This window comes from Tetrao urogallus, assembly GCF_951394365.1.
Source record: "Tetrao urogallus genome assembly, chromosome: 4".
In the NCBI taxonomy this organism is placed as follows: Eukaryota; Metazoa; Chordata; class Aves; order Galliformes; family Phasianidae; genus Tetrao; species Tetrao urogallus.
This window is the reverse complement of record NC_136817.1, coordinates 61,235,978-61,254,746: the sequence shown is the minus strand read 5'-3', so window position 1 is coordinate 61,254,746 and position 18,769 is coordinate 61,235,978. Positions and strand designations below refer to the sequence as shown.

The 18,769-nt window shown below is 36.3% G+C and overlaps 1 protein-coding gene across 1 annotated transcript in view; it reads right to left on the bottom strand.

Moving 5' to 3' along the window:
• Positions 1-12,206: 12,206 nt before the first annotated feature.
• The window catches only part of CPZ (carboxypeptidase Z), a gene marked incomplete at both ends in the record, with an annotated part of 34,838 nt that continues 28,275 nt past the window's right edge, over positions 12,207-18,769 (bottom strand). Inside the window, 3 exons of the mRNA XM_079534375.1 lie at positions 12,207-12,556; positions 14,354-14,453; positions 17,594-17,733. Of these exons, the coding sequence (XP_079390501.1) occupies positions 12,207-12,556; positions 14,354-14,453; positions 17,594-17,733 (590 nt within the window). The remainder of the gene's footprint in view (positions 12,557-14,353; positions 14,454-17,593; positions 17,734-18,769) is intronic.

Below are 18,769 nucleotides of genomic sequence, written 5' to 3'. Positions count from 1 at the left end.
GTGTTACTGCAGAAGTCAGTAGAAGATTTTTATGAATGTATGGAGTTCTTTATCTGAATGTTTGCAACTTGAAACATCTCTAAGATCTATAAGAATTACTAACAAAAATCAATCCCAAGAGGGAAGCTGATGCCAAATCACTGGAGACATATTTCTATGATCCTGACCTGGGAAGAATATTGCCCAATCTACTCTATGATGGGCAAATATTTGAAACAGGGACAAATTTCTCATTGACCTCCTCTTCCCCCCATGGAGCTCACATTCTTCACCTCCACTTCATAATTTTTCACGGAGCCAGAAGAACGTCATGTATTTTCTCCATGTGTTTCGGCTCAATCTCTAGTTGTGTTTGCAGAGAGGTTAACTTTCCAGATAAAAGGAAAGAGTACAAGTTCTTTAGATGCCTGCAGGAATAGGAGGATTGAGAAAAAATGGAAAGACTTTTGAGAATAGGCTTTCCATGAAATTTTCATGAGATTCTTCAATTGCTCCCTAGATAAATTGAAATATTTTGCCTGTTTAGTCATGTGCCACTTTATAATTATTTCCTGCTGAATTTATATGAAGCTTTCTATCTCCTATCTGGGAGAAAGGGAATGTGTGAGGAAACAAATAGACAGAAGGATCGCTTTCACTTTGCTTTATTATCACGGTAAGCTGATACTAAACACAATGTAGGTTATGTTACAGAATTATCATAGAATAAAATATAGCTCCCACTGAGCATGTCAAAAGCATTTCTATTTATACATCTGATATTTTTTCTCTCTCTTTCATATCTCATTTATCTGCTGAACACTAAAAACATTAATTATGTGGTTATCATAACATCATTATGTAAAAGAAGCCAAGATGAGCACTAAACTCAATCATGTATAAAGTAAACAAACCGCAAACAGGCAGATGGCACATTTGGGACCTGACTTTGCCCTGCAAAGTCATTTACTGTTTTGAAACTGAAAGAGCAAATTCTGCATGGTCTTTGTCATTGGTTTAGCAAAAGCATTTTCAAACAACATTTTCACCCAAACTAGTAAAACTCTGCTTGCAGTGGCCATGTTTCACAGGCGCCGTTCATAAATTTATGGAGCTTAGCTCTTAAATCCACACTGATTTAACATTCAGGTAACTCCTGTACCTTTAATGTCTTTCCTCCCAATTCCCACCTGCAACTTTGAGGGTTAAAGAAGCCCATTGCACTCATTTAATATTTCATTAATTGCATTTTAAGTCCACTGTAAAACCACGTACTGCTACCAGTAAGACATAAGGAAACACTGTATTAAGATAATATTGATTAACTTAACCAGCATAAAATGAATAGAAGTTCATATTGAGGTAAAGCTGGTTCAAGACAATACATCCCTGGCTGTTAACAATTGTGACTCAGCTACCAGCAACTGAAGAAAGAACATAGGAAGAGACTTTCCAGTGCTCTCTAAAGTGTGCCATTAGTCTGTTGTTTGGAGTCACCAGACTGTCTTGAGTTGGTTTTTGCCCCCTAGGCAATCATCACAATTAATTGGGCATGCAATTTATCATAGACTAATTAAGTAGTTTCTACTGCATTTATCACTGCTTGTAAATGGAAGGGAGCTCATTCTGGCTTTTTATTTTTAGCGCTGGCAGAACAGTTTAAAGCTTATAGATTCATCTCTTCTCAATAGATAGGAGGTTCTCAGCAGATGAGCACACTTGTACCCAGAAGGAAATGGTGGTTCACCCCAGGAGTATAGGATAGATACATTTGCATTTAAAATGCTATTAGGCTGGTTTCTACTGGAAAAGACCCTGATGCCCTTACAGGGTTTTTATGTGATTATATGTATTCCCACTTTTTTACCTTCTTTTTCCTTTTTTCTTCTTACTTTTTCTTGACCATTGGTCAATCGCAATCAAAATTTGAGAAAGATCTCAAAAGTAAGAAATCCTTCTAGGACTCCCACTAAGAAGGTGACTTTCCAGTGAGTTTAGCTCTTCTTAGGCCTGGAGGATGTTTATGGAAACATCAAGACACAAACCAAGAGGACATCAGGAACCCTGGGTTCCTGAGATGATGGAGTTATCAGTACTCTCTGCTGTTAAAACTTTGTGATGATACCAGAATACTTGCTTTGCTCATTTGTCTCTGGGCGTCAATCTGCAGTCACAAAAGAAGATAGTAATTTTTCCACAGTGAAATGAATTACATGAAGTCATTATGGATAGAAGAATTCAAATCCAAATGATAAAAGGAAAAAAATAAATGTTCAGCATTGTTTTTGTAATTGGAACCGGAAATCAATTCTCTTTCGAGCACAATGACACAGCCTAGCTACTTTAGTCAATTGTTAAGGCATCTTAGCAAATACTCCTGAGTCCTCATAATGATTACTAACATGTGCCCAAACGGTTGTTTGGTCTCTTGTCTTAGTTTATGCACAAAGGTTGACTGCAGTTCCTTCCAAAAAGAAAATAAAGACTGCAAAAAAAAAATTTCTCAACAAGCAGATATTTCTCATTTGGTTCTTAACTGCTTATTGTATTTCCCATCCACTTAACCATAACATTTATTTTTATAAACTGAAGTGCCAGGGGCATGCTTGCAACACCCTTTTGTGTTTTTAACATGGATAAAATAGAAGGAAACTGGATGTATTTAATGGTGTGACTCTACTGCACATTACTATGTGTTGCAAGCAGTTGTGATTTACCCACTTTAAGCCAAGTGTATGTGGGCACTGAAGTTCTTTAACAATAGCTGGACTGAGCCCTCCAAAGCTATTTTTTCCCCTCATTTTGCTCATTTTTTCATTTTCCCTTTGGCACCAGAATGGGTGGAGGATGGATATTAGCAGAAGTCAGAGGAAAGTAGTCCTTGACCAGTACCCCATGCAAAGATGTATTCCTTAAGTCACCTCTCCTTAGAGAAATTTAGGCAGTAGCGTTATATGTTTGAGCATGAATTTATCTTCAGGATTATATAGAAAGTTACATAGGTGCTCATGAAGATACCAACAACTTTAAGCCCTAAGATTCTCTAAAAAGCAGGCAATTTTAGGCCAGATGGCCTTTACCCACCTAATGGTCATTTTTATGTAAGGAAATGCTAAACACAATATCTTACAAACTTTCAGGATTCTGTCTGAAAAAAAAGAAAAAAGAAGCGCAACAAAGCCTACCCCTGCTAAATGAAAACTTGGTTGTACAGACAACCAGCCACACAATGAAAAGATTGGGTTTACAGCTCCTTCCCAGCTTCTGAATATTTCCACCAGTCAAGTCCTACCCAAAATGCTTTTCCAATAAATCATTTAGGGGTTTCATTGGAAATCTGGAAAAATGCTTCTTGACTTGTGAAATGTTCTAGACTCAGACTGAGTACAAGTTTGCATGTTCATTAAATACAAGTAATAGTGCACTTTACAATTAAAAACAAGTAATACTGCACTTCATAGAATTATAGAGTCATAGAGTTATAGAATCATAGAATCATAGAATCATAGAATGGCCTGAGTTGAAAAGGACCACAATGATCATCTAGTTTCAACCTCCCTGCTATATGCAGGGTCACCAACCACCAGACCAGGCTGCCCAGAGCCACATCCAGCCTGGCCTTGAATGCCTCCAGGGATGGGGCATCCACAACCTCCTTGGGCAACCTGTTCCAGTGTGTCACCACCCTCTGTGTGAAAAACTTTCTCCTAACTTAACAAAAACTAGGTTGAATTTTGCTCTCTTACCAGTGCACATATACTTTGTACTTGATTGTTTTGGTAGTTCTATATATAAAAATATATTTCTACATGATAAAGTGTTATGAAAATGACTTAAAATATTCCTCAGTGAGTTTGACAATATCCATTAAAGTACGATATCTTCAAATGTCACCTGACTCCTAAGAGTCTGAAGACTACAGATTTCTTATTTGTGTCAGTAACATTCTCCAATAATCTATACATCTGCTTCTGCTCATGCCTGGAACTCAGCTAGTAGGACTGTTATAAAGATGTTTACATCTAAGTTAATCACTTCATAACATATGTTGAGAAATGTGTGCAGTTTTAGGCCAATCATGCTGTTTCTGAGACATGAAGTTGATCTCTAGATTAGACAGACAACATCTTGAAAATGCCTAATTCCATGCATTAACTATATGAAGAACTTGCAGCTATTATTTTGGTTGTCCGCATTTACATCAAAGTCTGGTGAAATTAATTCCTCTAAAGGTACTCCAGCTCCTCACATGTCCAGTCTGATAAGTGTATTCAATGCACTTCATGAAGAGTGAACAATCTCTTGAAAACAGGGAGCCACAATGCAGGATTATTCTGTCTTTTTGTCTTATTTTTCTGAAAATACAGAGAAAGCATAAGAAATATGCTAGAAACCTAGAATGGCTTAGTGATCAGAAAATAGTCAAGTTAGCAGAAAAATAAGGGAATGAAATACTTTTTATGGAGGGATGAGCTGAACATATAGCAGCTATATTATAAACACAGGGCTATTGAAGACAGGGCTCTGCCTTCTCTAGCTGAGATTTAAATGAAAACTGACATAGATGAGCAACCTGAGCGCTGAATGGACCAAGCCTTTCAAGGGAGGTAGTCAGAGGAAAATCCAATTTGTGAATCCCAGCAGAGACAGAAATAGGAGCCTTACCCCTGAGCATGCAAAGACTGATGCTTTTGAGCAATCCAACAAGCAGACATTTAAGTGAGCGTTAACATCAGAAGCAAAGTAAACATGGACTTTTGGTACAAAGATTGGAGTAGCTGAGCAAAGGTTCTGAGATTTTAAAATCAGAACTTGTCTAATTCCTACACATGGAATGAAATGGCCTGATGGTCAGAAATATGTTTTCACATATCCTCTGTGCAAATACAACAAATGCATTCTTCGCAATTTTAACAACAGTGACTGATTTACTACAGGACTACTAGTCTGTGTTCTATTTTTTGAATGTTTCTCCTTTCCTCCTTCCCTTTTTAACATTAGTGAAGAATAGATATTTTTGTCAAAGGAATCTTCCAATTTCCTAACTTCCTACTGGAAGACAGCAGTATTGCCTAGAGCATTAATTTAGCCACATGAGAGTGTCATTTTATATTGTTATATCTCTGCATGGTTAGCTTTCTAGAAGCCCTAACCTCTAAGCCTTTCTGCTGTCTTAAACTACTCATGTTTCACCTTTGATTTCATAGCCAGTTTTGTTACTGAAGAACTGCACCTTGTAAACTGCTGAAATTTTATATGGATAAAAGCAACATAGCTAACTAAACTTCTTTGCAGTAGTTTTTTTGGCTAGAAATGCTCATATTCATATTCTGGACATAGCTGTGCTCCATTCAGTTTAGAATCAATATAGCAACAAGGAAAAACACCTTATGTTTCATGATCCACCTGCTTTTGTAGCCTTTGTTATTTGGCTTGAAACAAGGTATATTAATCATGTCTTCAAAAATCACAGCCAATTTAAATGAAAGCAATATTATTTACTATTTATATTATGTTATATGTTATTTATATTATTTACTATTGTTTTCAGAAATCACCTTCTCCCTGAATAATATTCTAGTATAAAATAGCAAGTTGCCTATATTTCTTTCTTTGTACATGTACATATTTGTTTCTCAGAGGTTTATTCCTTTTGTAGAGTATAAGTTTATACTCGGTGGTTTGGTTTTTTTTAGTAGATTTATGGATGATTTTAAAATTATGTTTGTGACCAGCATTACAACTAACTGAGGCATCCGGGGTATGACTTAATGATGTTCATTTGAATACTGGGTTATGTAGTTCAAGCATATATTTGGCTGAAATATTATTACAGACATAAAATTCTAGTTAATGTCAGTGTACGAGCTACTCAGTCTTATTTTTCCTTTAGTTAGCAGTGCATTGCTTTCTGGAATATACTGCTGCATACTTGTCTGTGATTTCTATCTATGAAATTTTATTTTCTGATGACAAATGTTATCTTTATTCTTGTTAAAGAGGAATAAAAGGAATAAGGCAGTGAATTCTGAAGTCATTTTTTATTAATCTAACTTGCATGGACTTCACCAGCCTGCTTGTCATTAATCATACATTATTGGTATCATCTATGTTGGCTGTTACATATGTAGCTCTAATAGAAATTCCCATTTTAAAATTGCTGGCTGCTATTGGATCTAAACTAATTCTGTTTCGTGCTTGAGGAGAGCAGGCTGTGGTAAGCACTTGTATGTACCTGAGTGAAAAAGATGGATAGGGCTCTTGTAGTTAGCCTACTGATTACCAGCTGAAGCAAAATTGAACAGAAAACATACTAAAGAATCACTGCTTATTTCCATGTGGTCAACCCTTTATACAAAGAGATAGACTGGAAAGTTAGAGCCTTTTACAGCAGGCCCAGCACAGAGAAAGCCAAAAAGTCCTAAGATTAAATCCTCACTCTGTCACTTCATGAATACTCTTAAACACCCTCTTAGATTTGTCACTAACCAGTTTTCCAAAAGGATTGCCAGCAGCCCGCCACAAGTCATCTCAGACTTGCTGAAGCAGATTCACTACCAAATTTCATCCTCATCACTGTAACATCTTATTTTCTAAGGCCCTTCTGCATAGGAAAATTCAAACTCCATGTTAAATATCTGCTTGTACTATATAAGGCACATTATTCCTGAAAAATTCATTGGGCCATAATGTCATTTGGACACTAAAATGAAGGAAAAGCAAGAGACAGAATTTCCACTGAAGTGTTTAAAGTCTATGATGAACGTTCTTGGGAATGGAGTTACAGGCACTGCTTCAGTGCATTTGGAAGTATTTGGTTGCAAGTAATCATTAAAATTGAAATTAATTAGCATTATTATTAGGGAAAAACAGAAACACTGAAGAGAAGCAGAAGTAGGAATTCTGTCTGAACTACCCTGATCCAAAGTGAACAGTGGAAAGGAGAGCTGTGAGTGTGGCACAGCCACTGCCCTGAACAGGCAATGCAGCATGGAACCTCTGCACCGTGCAGCTGCTGCTTGTGCTCAGCAACAAGCAAAAGTAATTTGGGAAATTGACATGGTACAGTGTGAAACAGTCACAGCATTTGTCTTACTGCAGTGCTGGACAAATGGAGCAGCAAAACTAAAATAGCTATGGCGTATCAACAGCTATGACAGAGCCTTTAAAGTTAAGCAGAGATTTAGCTTTCACTTACTGAACGTCTGTGCCAAAAATTAGAATTATAGAATTATAGAATCTTTTTTCTTTTTTTTTTTTTTTAAAGAACATTAAAATAATCTATCCCAATCCCAACTCATTCCCACCATGTGTGCTAAACACATCACTCAGCATCACGTCTTCATGTGTCTTGAAGAAATCTAGGAACTGTGACTCCATCCCCTCCCTGGGCAGGCGCTCCCATTATGTTCCTATGTTTCTTGTAAATTTACCCCTTCTCTTGTTTAAGGTTTAATTTCCAATTATTGTAACACTGCTGGCATTTTACACATGCAACTGCAGCACAGATGTTAGTACCCAGGCATGTACTGCAGAGCATGTATTACACCAACATGTCTGAAGCTCCTCCATGTTTTTTTAATGAGAAATTAACAGATTTTGCATTGTGTCAGGAAAACCCTTTCCCTGACAAAATAATAATAATAATAAAGCAAATACTGTATACTGATAGTTCTAGCAGATTATACATAATAACAATTACTAATGAGTTGGAAAGGAAAAACAAACTTGTTTTTTATGAAGTTCCCCAGAGAGAAGGAGAGTAATTAAAAAGATATGCTTCAGAATGTAAATGGCTGCAAGATGCAAAATTATATTTGAATTCTTAATTGACCTTTTAGAATTGTGTTTCTGTGTGAATTGCGAAAAATGGAATATCCTGACTTCATTGAAACAGAACTGCCACTATCATTGAAGTAGTGGTATTTTCAAGCAGAAAATGTCTTAAAATGCTGAATTGGATTCAGTAAACATAAACATCAGTACTAATTGCATGAAAATAAACAGTATGTATCTTGTGAGAAAGAAAACTGAAAGAAATGAGTATACATTACGTTACTGAGTGTACCAACAGTACTTAAATTCCATTTTGAAAGAAGGAAACTAAAGAAGCCAGCAATAATATCACTATTCTTTTAGATTAGTGAAGTTTTCCCTGTTGTTAGAAAGCGATACAACTCCTTAAAGGAGTATTTAACTAAAAAAGACTCTTCTCCCATCATTTAAAACAATCCTAACAAAGTTTAGCTACCAATGCATGTTAATGACTTTTTTTTCCCCCTTTTGCTTCCTTTCAAAGTCGAGACCTATAAATTGACACAACAGATCTGTTTCAAAGATATATATGTAAATTTCTAAAATATTTTTAAAAAGTTACACCTCTTTCCATAATTCAGTTCTGAAAACACTTCAGCAACAAACACATGTCAAAAATTTAAATATTCAGATAATTCTATATTTATAATTTTATTTATTTACTTCTTTGGGGATATGACTATACTTTTCTACCTTTAAGAACTATTCATACATCAGAATGATATGGGAAAATGACGTTATGATTCCAAACTTTGTAACAATTATGGGTCAGTCTCAGTACTCCAAGGATATACTTACTGATGGTGTTCTCTCTTCCACTACACTGCCATGATGACACGAGCACAATTGCTTCTCTACTGTTGTGTCACTGGTGATTCCTAGGAGCCCAACTGGAGGAATCCCCCTTCATTCATCATGTATTCATTCAAATTGGCCTAGATCCAGAAAATGGACATGGGCACAAAAAAGTGCTACAGAGAAACCCTCCTGGTGTTCCCCCCCCCCCCCCCCTACACAGGGCTGGATGGCTGTTAAAGACATCTCTGGCTTGTTTGAAATGCTAGAATGATGGACACAAAGAAATGGCACTGAGTTGGCAAGCCCAGCTTGACAGCTGGTTCACAGGACTTCCAAGAAGCCTGCAATATTGCTCTGGAGTGCCTTCATTTTGCTGTTAAAATGAGATGTTGAAAGAGGAAGAATGGGATAGGCAGTACAAAAAACATAAACAGGAATCTTCAGTGGATGGTGATTTTGACATAAGTTGTGTTTCTAGGAAATCAGCTTAAAACACTCTCCTCTTTTCTGTTGTGAAGAAGATGAAGACGCTCCTTATTACATGTGGGTGGCCCAAGAATAAAAAATCACTTTGTTAAACAAACAGATGAAAATGTCAACTACTGCAAGCTTTTCTCCTTTAGCTTCTCTCTTATGAATGGAACAGAGACCAAAGGCTTCTTCGGTGTAACCATATAGGCAACTTGTGATTTAGCTCCTAGTATTTTCTGTAGGTGTTCTTGATTTTTTTCTGCAATAAGAATGAAAAGTAATTTGTACATATGACATAAAGAGATCTTTGCTCTTTATTCTGTAATTGTATTGCTTAGATTTACATATTTTGACTTGGTGAGAAGATTCATTGCTGGCAGCCTGATGAGTTCTGGATAGTTCGCAGGTTGGAGCATTTATTAATGTTATTGCTTTCTGCAGAAACAGTTTGGCTCCATGGCTGAGAAGATCCCCTCAAATGTGGAGACTAGAAAATTAATTATTAAGGAGGATGTTACAAAAAACATATGTCAGTACTGTTCAATATGTGGTTGGAAGGTAATTGAAAAAGTTATGTAGTCTCTGACTTAAAAGGAGAGGGAGTCTCATGAACACACACTGTAATTCTTGAAAGCAGTCCAACTGCTAAACGTGTAGTCCTCTGGAAAAAGGCCAAGCTGAGTCTGCAAGGCTGGTTCTGACCAATGATCTCTTTTTTTCCTTACTTTTTTTTTCTTTCTGTATCTTCAAAGCATTGATAAAGACATCCCAAATCTAAACTTAAACGAATGTTTGAGATCACCAAGAGAATGCTGGAAGTCTTTTCCATCTCCAAGGAGCTGAGAACTGAAGATTTTGTTTCTTGGAAAAATGAAGCAGTTTCAGAAGACTGAGGCATACCTTTTCCCAGAACTCTCATAATTGCTTCAACGCAGTTTTACAGATCCCATCTCTACAGGTTGCTGTGTGTGAATCAGAAGTCTGATCTCAAATTTTTATCTGCTGAACACCTCCGTTTATGGATGAGACAGAGAGATGTAAGGAAGTTACTCTTGTTCTATTGCACCAATTTCACCTTAGAGCTATGATAGTCCAGAAGAGCTGCTTTTTACACTCTCTCAAATTTAGCACTTCTTAACAATTTTCCCAGAAAATTGTCTTTCCACAGTCTTGATTGCCATCTGCTATTTCAAATGGGACTCATGGAAAGGAATGGATTTTCTGCACAGCCATTCTGTTTTATATTTCAGTTGTCTTGGCTGTACTGTGCTTACTTGAAAAAATTCCAAATAGTCTTATGAGAATATGGGATATACTAATAGAAAGCATCTTTCTAAGTGAGCAAGACATTACGTACATAAAGAGAACACCTAATAGCTAGCAATTTGGCATATTTTTCTGATTTTGTTAGTCTTACCATTTTTTTCACAGTATAGTGTCTTTGTAAAAAATGACCATAGTAAACAGTGGTAATACCTATTGCAGGAAATACAGTCTGGAGGTATATCTCTTGCTTATTTCTCTGTGAAACATTTAGGATTCAGAGTTTCTTCAGTTTAGTAAGCCTGGGAAAGGATCGCTAATTTGTGTATGCAGTACATTTGGCCTCATATGACTAGTTTTGTTAATGCTATGAGTTGGTTTTCCTTCATTTTTACATAGACTCCAGACCTGCAAACATTTAAACACTGGACTAACAGATTCTGAACTTCTATCAGGTTACAGCAGGGAATAAGGCACTCAGCATGTACAGTGTCTGGCTGCAGACTTAAAGTCATTCATCTCCTGGGTCTTCTTAGGCAATTATAGTTTAAGATACATGCACGTGGAGTACAGGACTCATGTAATATGGGATTTTTTTAATCTAAGTTGAGGAAAAGGTTTTTAGAAATCTTAGGGCAATCCAGTCAACTAATACAGCAGTTCCTGCAGGAAGTACATCAGCTCCAAACACCTTGATCACACAATGTGGCATTCAAATGAGAAATTACTGTAAGTGCATGAAGCTCATTATCCACTGCAAGCCAAAAGGAAGTATGAGTCTAAATGTTTCATCAAAATCATGGATATTCAAAAAGCATTTCTGAGGGAGGACAGCATCTTGCAAGACCACTATTTACGTACTTAACTGTTTTGGAAAGAACTTAATGATTTATTAGATTATTCCATTAATAATCCAGTGGACTAAAGACTGTGATATTAACATCCTTTAGCATAATGTGTCATATTCTTCAAATTACTTCATGCACTTTTCTACATAATAGGTTGTGTGTACTTCCATGAGTGAGCATATATTTCTGTGTTTTGCTTTACTTATTAAACTAGAAAACTTCAAATTATATTAACATTTATACATCATAATGATTGGATTTTTACACTTCTTGGAACAGAATCTACTTTCCAAGCATTTTTCTTGATTCTGTAGATCTATTGATGCAAAGGAGTTCAAAGAAATAAGACTGACTAACAATTTTTTATTACATTTGTCTTCAAAGGGTAATTTCCGAAACAGTACTTGGGAAAACATTATTTAATGATTCCTCATTAATACTGACCTGTCTGTGAGCAGCCCATCCTATGGAATGTGCTACTTACTCAGGTACAGATTTACTTCCATATTCCTAATGATTTTTTTTGCAGTCCAAAATCAATACTAATGTCACATGATGGACTTAAAAAATGACTGTGAGCTATATTAGAAGAGCTAATGAATGGAACTTAATATAGTAAAATAATGTAAAAAGAGAAGAGATTTCTGAAAATTGTTTTTAGTACGTGGTCATTAATATGTTAAGGCATGTACAAAAATGCATTAAAGGATCAGGAATATATTCCTGCAGGTACTTAGAACCCAATAAATAATGAATGTGATGATTAACTACATGGGCAGAAGTACAGCACATTACTAAGAAAAAGACTACATAAAACCTGTCTCTTGAATGGGTGAGCACCGTTGCTTTTAATATATAAAAACAATTGACCAGACTCACTTGTGTGCAAAGAGAAAACAAAAGAAGCAAGTGGCTTGAATTAACATTGTACTTTCAAATGACACAGATTTAAATATTGCTAAGAGCAATCAGGGTGCATGGAGCTGGGTGGAAGGGCAGCAGAACACGGTATGCAGAGCACGACGGCACCATTCAATGCTGTTTAAGCAGCCAGAGAGGTTTATGCAGGCCTAGAGAGCTGAAGTAGGACCACCACCAGGGCTTCTCCCTGACCTGCTGTGACCCTCCCTGAGCCTGTGCATGTTGAGCATGAGGGTCAAACAGTTCCAGTGGGTCATACTGGTCATTCATGCCTTCCATGGGCCGGCGGAGAAGTTTGTTAGGCCAAACCTCAATGGGTCTAAGGACAAAGTCGACTCGTCCAGCCCGTTTCATCTTGATGGGAAGGGTGACCCTTTTCATCACCCTGGTATAGCCCATGGCTTGGGCAGTGATTACATACGTCCCTGGAGGCAGGAGTCGCCAGTAGTCTCCATCAGCAGCTTTGGAAAGGCAAAGACACAAGAAGACAGAGTTTAGTTGGTCTTCCATCCTTTACAGATACATACTCATACTCATGTATACTCGTGAATACATACATCCACATATACACAGACATTTAGGGAGCAGGTTTTTAAAGGATTTTAGAAGCAAGTCGACACAAATTTTGGAAAAAAGTTCAGACTGAAACATTTGAAGGACAAAAATATACTCTGCCTTTGAAAGTCTGGCATTTGGGAACTTAGGGACTAAAATTCACATACAAAATTTCAATAACCGGGAAGCTTTCCTTGCTGCTTGCCTATGGGCACAAGGAATAACTCCAAAGAAATAACATGAGTTAAAAACTACGTGAAACTTAAGAAAGTGAAAGCAGAATCCAAGCTGCAATATACACATAAATATAGCATGTCAAAAGAGGTAAGAAATCCCTCTTTTTATTATATTACATTCTACTACTTTACAGATGTTATAGTGCATAAGACCATGGAGTCGGAGCTGCAGATGGTATAAATTGCCATTAGTATAAAATGAGTGTAAATTTCCTCCAGCTGAAGGTTAGGCCCCGCAGGCAAAAAGCAGGGAGTTTCAAAATGCAATATTTATTCTCCATTTTGTATTCCCTTTATTTTAAATGATATGTTTCTTAACTCAGTTAACGCTGTATTAATGTTATTTTCCCATGGAATTTTTCAGTCCTTTTTTTGACACTGAAATTTAAAGATGTTTTAATCCTGTAACATTTTTAACCCCACCTAACACAAGTACAAATGCTCCATTTTACTTCAGTATAAACATATTTTTTATTCAACCCTTAATTCTTTAAATGTCCATTGCCAATGTAAAGCCATCACCTGGGAAGAAATTTGAAAGAGACCCTAATTCACGCCAGAATCTCCCATCAATTTAAAGAATATGCATAATCTCCACTATTGCATCCTCTCTGATGTTAAGGTGTGTGTTTTTTTTTTAACTTGTGATTTTTTACTTTTTTTTTCTTTTTTCCCAAAAGCTGGAAAGCATCCACTACATAATAAGTCATCGTAGCTTTCCAAATTGATTCAACTATCGTCATAAAAAAATGTTACCATTAATGTCTTCTGTTTTGCACTCCTATGGCCTATCCTGTCCCATTGAAATCAATAACAAAATGAAATTATTTATTCCAGTGCTCAGAACGTTAGGACTGTGAAAATTAGCAGTTGCACACACCTCGATACGCAGTTATCAGCTGGTGACGTTGAACATAATTCAAAATTCTATGTTCTTTTGCATTTGATATAAACATTGTTCACAGATTGCTTATATTTATACTGTTTTTCACATGGAAAAAGTTTGCTTGCCTTGCAAACACAGTACTTATTCCAGCTGCTAAAGCCACTGTAGATCCTACTATACATTCTATATCTCATGCTGAGAATGTCTCATCTATTTTCCATGAATACAAGATGGACAGAGTAGTCTTGGCCTCCAAGCAGGGATATTGCTATATTCCTCCAGACATGAACTGTGTACTTCTAGGTGGATTTCTGAATTTCTCTAATACTCATTCTTTTTGATGGCTGGCTGACAGCTTCATGTGGAAGTTTTAACTGCAAGGACTGTGTCATCCCAGAGATATGACAGACTCAACAGTCAGTTTGATGTTTGCTCTCTCTTACTTTTCTCAAAACAAACTCACAGCTGAGCCTTGACTTCTCAATAAGGTGACATTTCCATCAGATATGACAAGAGTTCACAGGTTCACTTTTCAGCGCTTTCACTCTGCCCCAGGAAAAAATCTGAAATAAAAATATTACCTGTAGTGATATCATGCTGGATGCCTCTGACTGAAATTCTAGCATTTTTAATTGGGTTGCCAAATTTATCAGACACAATTCCTTTTATTCCCCGATGAACCTGGAAAAGCAAAGCAAGGATAGATAAGAGTCATTGATCATAGCACCACATCTGAATATTCTACCCGTGTTGAGAGGAAACAACTTTTGAGAGGTTTGATCCATTACAGAGGATCTTGGGTGCTAATAACTCTTCTGATCACATTTACACTGAGATCTCAAAAGCAGCAATATCTTCTTGGAGAGAGCTGATGAAAAGGGAGAACTGAACAAGCACTTTCCCAGGCTAGGCATGTTGCTGTGCATTGCAATGAGGATCCCTTCACTGCGCAGATAAGTAGCATCTCATGATACAACTTCAGCACTTAGAAACTGTTGCTGATTGCCTACCCTAGACCCAGGACTGGAAAGAAAAGAAAAGTTAAAGCTGTAAAAAGCAATCTGATGCTCTACACACAGTGTAAAGGCATCATTGCTGCTATGAGCAGAATCAAATCAGCATAGAGCAGTGGCCCTTTACTCAAAGTGCAGCATTAAAAGATGTGAGAAGTAAATCAAAATCATGCATAATTCTTAGCTTTAAGACAATAACACACATAAACAATACACTGCCATGCTGGCAGCAGAATCAGTTAATGAAGTTTTACAAAGAAACCAGGTGTTTTTTGTTAGTTGAAATAGGTAGTTTTCATTTTCTTCCACTTCTTCCTAAGGGATCTCAAAGTGCTTAAAGAACCAGAACTGCACAACTGTCTTGTGGTAGACATAATTTTACTATTTTAGAGTAAAAACATATAAATAAAATAATAACATGAATTCTAAGTTAAGGAGAAATCAGAAGAAGAATAAATATTTGTTATAAATAATGTTATATTTATCTCTGTATTAATATTATTAAATATGTAATCCTTTGTGCAATCCTGATATCCTATGCAATTCTTAATGCAATATTTTAAAATCATTTTCAACACAGGTTTATGAATATTAATCAATATATAACACTGAATACAGTTACAGAATTTTAATATTTTTATGTCATATGAGTGAATAAGAGTATTTCAGGAAAATTTTTAGCCACTTTGGACTCATCATCTCCATGCTGCCTACACATCACTACATGTCAGACTGTCATGATAGCAGTGTGTACAATATCCTTCTTCTCTTCTCTACAAGCACAGCTGCTTGAGCTGATGAGAAATGTGTTCGGTGACAAAATAAAGAGCAATGTGAATTCTGTCAAACGAAGAGGTGCAAAAAAAGCTCACTTTATATAAGGATCTTTCTTTTGGAGCTTTCAAAAATGGAAATTTTTCTACTGGAAACTCTATATGAGCTTTGTAATTGAAAAGTGATTCTACTTCTGTTTTTCCTGTGAATTGCTATGATTAACTTGTGCTGTTCTTCTTTACTTATTTTTCTTCCTGACTTTAAAGAGCAAAGCATCAAAGCAGTGAAAAAAATAAAGTGGAAAATAGATATGTTTAAAAACAAGCAGTTGAACATCTGACTTTATGGTAACTTTTTCATACTAAGCTTTTAAAATAATTAGCATTGTCAAATGACAGCAGGCTTTTATTTAAGGTGAGATTCTACTGTCATTTTAATGTAGCCTTTCCATACTGAGTGGAGCAATGCACTGATGGATTTAGGAATGACTCAGTCTACGGACTTAAAAACTGTCCCTTAAAAAAGATTATGATGAAGAACTGCAATTTACTTTTCAGCATTGAACTTGAGGATTTATCATATGGATAGTGGGTAAATCTGGTCAGAAGAGTCATCTCTGAGCCAAATTGAATTTACACTGTAGACATACTCAAAGTAGTATGACCTCATCCAACTTCAGTAATAATTTTGCAATTACAACATGAGAGGATAAAAATGACAAATATGAAATTTGTTTAATGATGTTGATTTGGTTTGCTTTATTAAATACACTGTTTTTGGGTTTGCCTCAGGTCTGTGCCATGTAGTTTTCAGAGTGTTTTTTGGTGCAACTTCCAATGGGGAGAAGAGATGAGTGTTTATGAAAATGAGTACTACTTCAGTGTGTTAAGCCAAGGAGATTTGTACACCAACCAGCCTGGTATGTATCAGAATAAGAAAAGTTAGAATTGGTTATGGCAGACTTAATCCTTATCGGGAGTAATTCAGTCATCCTTATCTGCAAAGTTGTTTTGCTTACTGTCCTGCGTTTACTCAAAAAGCTTTTCCGGCACAGACTTCTACAGTATCTCACACTATAAAAATCTTTACATCTTGAAGGCTTCAACTGCAATATATATGGATTTAACCCAGCTCCATTTGGATTCACTAAAACTCATTTTCATCAGACAGCTGTAAAATGAAATGAGTTTGGTGGTCTGTACTGTAGACTTTATTGAATGATGATACTTACCACAAGTAGCAAGAGGTTGCTTAGAAAGGCAATAAAAACACTCCTAACTATTTTAAATTACTGTGTACTCTATCAAAATAAGGCATGACAGAAATCTAATCTACTAATGGCTGAGAGAAAGAGGAGCAACTTCTGTTTCTGTGCTCACTTACTTATTGTCAATGAGGTATTTGTTTTTGCTGAGCTCAAGCTTATTATTAAAAATGACTTTCTAATGGCTTGCTTTAATGCTCACAGACATACAGTTGTCCCTTTAGAAAATGAGGCCTCAAACCTTTTAAACTGTTTTCATCTAGAAATTGAGCTTAGAAGTGTGGAAACAATGTTTCTAGCAAGTTACTAAGAACCTCCCCATTTCAACTGAGTCTGTATCTCCTGTTGCTGTACAGCGGAGTTTGGCTGCGAGCACAGAATATTACAGTAAAAAAGCTCCAAGAAGCTTTCTGGAAAACAGATCTTGGTTTATTCTTCAGGAGAAAGGCTGATTTGTATTTTTCTACATGTATTTTTTTTTCTTGAAATTAAAGTTAGAAAGTTGATTTATAACATTGAAAGTATTTAGATACAATTCCCTTTTTCATTGTTTTAAATTTCTCTATTTTCATCATTCCTGAAAGACAAGGCAAATATTATCTGAATGCTCTGTCAGACAAGTGGAGGCCCTGGGCTGCAGGTGGAATGTGATGACTGATTTAGTGCTGTCTCAATGATAACTAACCAGGAAAACAGTAATGGGAGAAATATTGACAAAGAAAATAAGAAGAAAACCATAAGCATTAAGGTCTGAAAATGTAGAGTCATACCATCTCCATGTAGTTCAGAAGGGCATCTCTGTTTTCATGCCAGATTGTAAACAGTTCTTCTTCCAATGGAAATTTTTCACATCCTACCTCCACAGTAACTTCAAAGCAATTTGTATGAAGATAATTAAAATCTGCCATACCTGCAGGTTCAGAAAGAAAAAGAAGAGATAAAGAAGAACCCATTTAACTCCAAACTAGAACTTTGCTGTTGCAGTTGGATGAAGGCAATGGCCAATACTTATAAATTATCCAACAAATTCAGAATGCTAGAACTTGTTTCAGCTGCAAATTAACTAATGACTGTAACACTGCTTTCCAGTGAAAAAACATCATTTCAAGTATTGTACACCTGGCCAAGAAGCAGCAATAGAAAGATAAGAAACGGAAACGGCCGGAAACTGCAGCACAGGAAGTTCCGCACAAATGTGTGAAGGAACTTCTTTACAGTGAGGTGACGGAGCCCTGGAACAGGCTGCCCAGGGAGGTGGTGGAGTCTCCTTCTCTGGAGATGTTCAAGACCTGCCTGGATGCCGACCTGTGCGACCTGCTGTAGGGAACCTGCTTTGGCAGGGGGGTTGGACTCGATGATCTCTGGAGGTCCCTTCCAACCCCTGCAATTCTGTGATTCTGTGATTCTGTGAAGAGTTGGCTAATCACTTTAATTGGATAACCAGCCATATTAGATATAATTGCCAAAGCTCATCAGGATATACATGACCATTTGCTATTAGAATGTTTGGAAATGTTTCTGCACAAATGGCACTGGATATAATTTTCAGAAGAATGGAAGTCTAAGATATTTAAACTTGATTCTCACTCATGCCTCAAATCTTTCTGAATGCCCAGTTTCAACACAATAGTTTTAAGAACTGCCCAAGTTCAATTTTAAGACATAATTGAAGTGCCTCTGAAAATGTTATGAATACTAGTAACTCACCCATTAGATACTGAAAAAAAATGAATAATACTATTGAGGAAATAAAATTACCAACTTAAGCACAAATTAATGGGAAGTTTGTTTCTGCTGTTGTTTTTCATTTAAAAAAAAAGTTTTTTTAAACAAATTGAAAAAGCAATACATTCAGAAAGAATACAAATACAAAAAGTGAAATCAAACCTATGGTACTAAGGTATGACAGCACAGCATTAAGCATTTATTTCTACTTTTCAGATTTT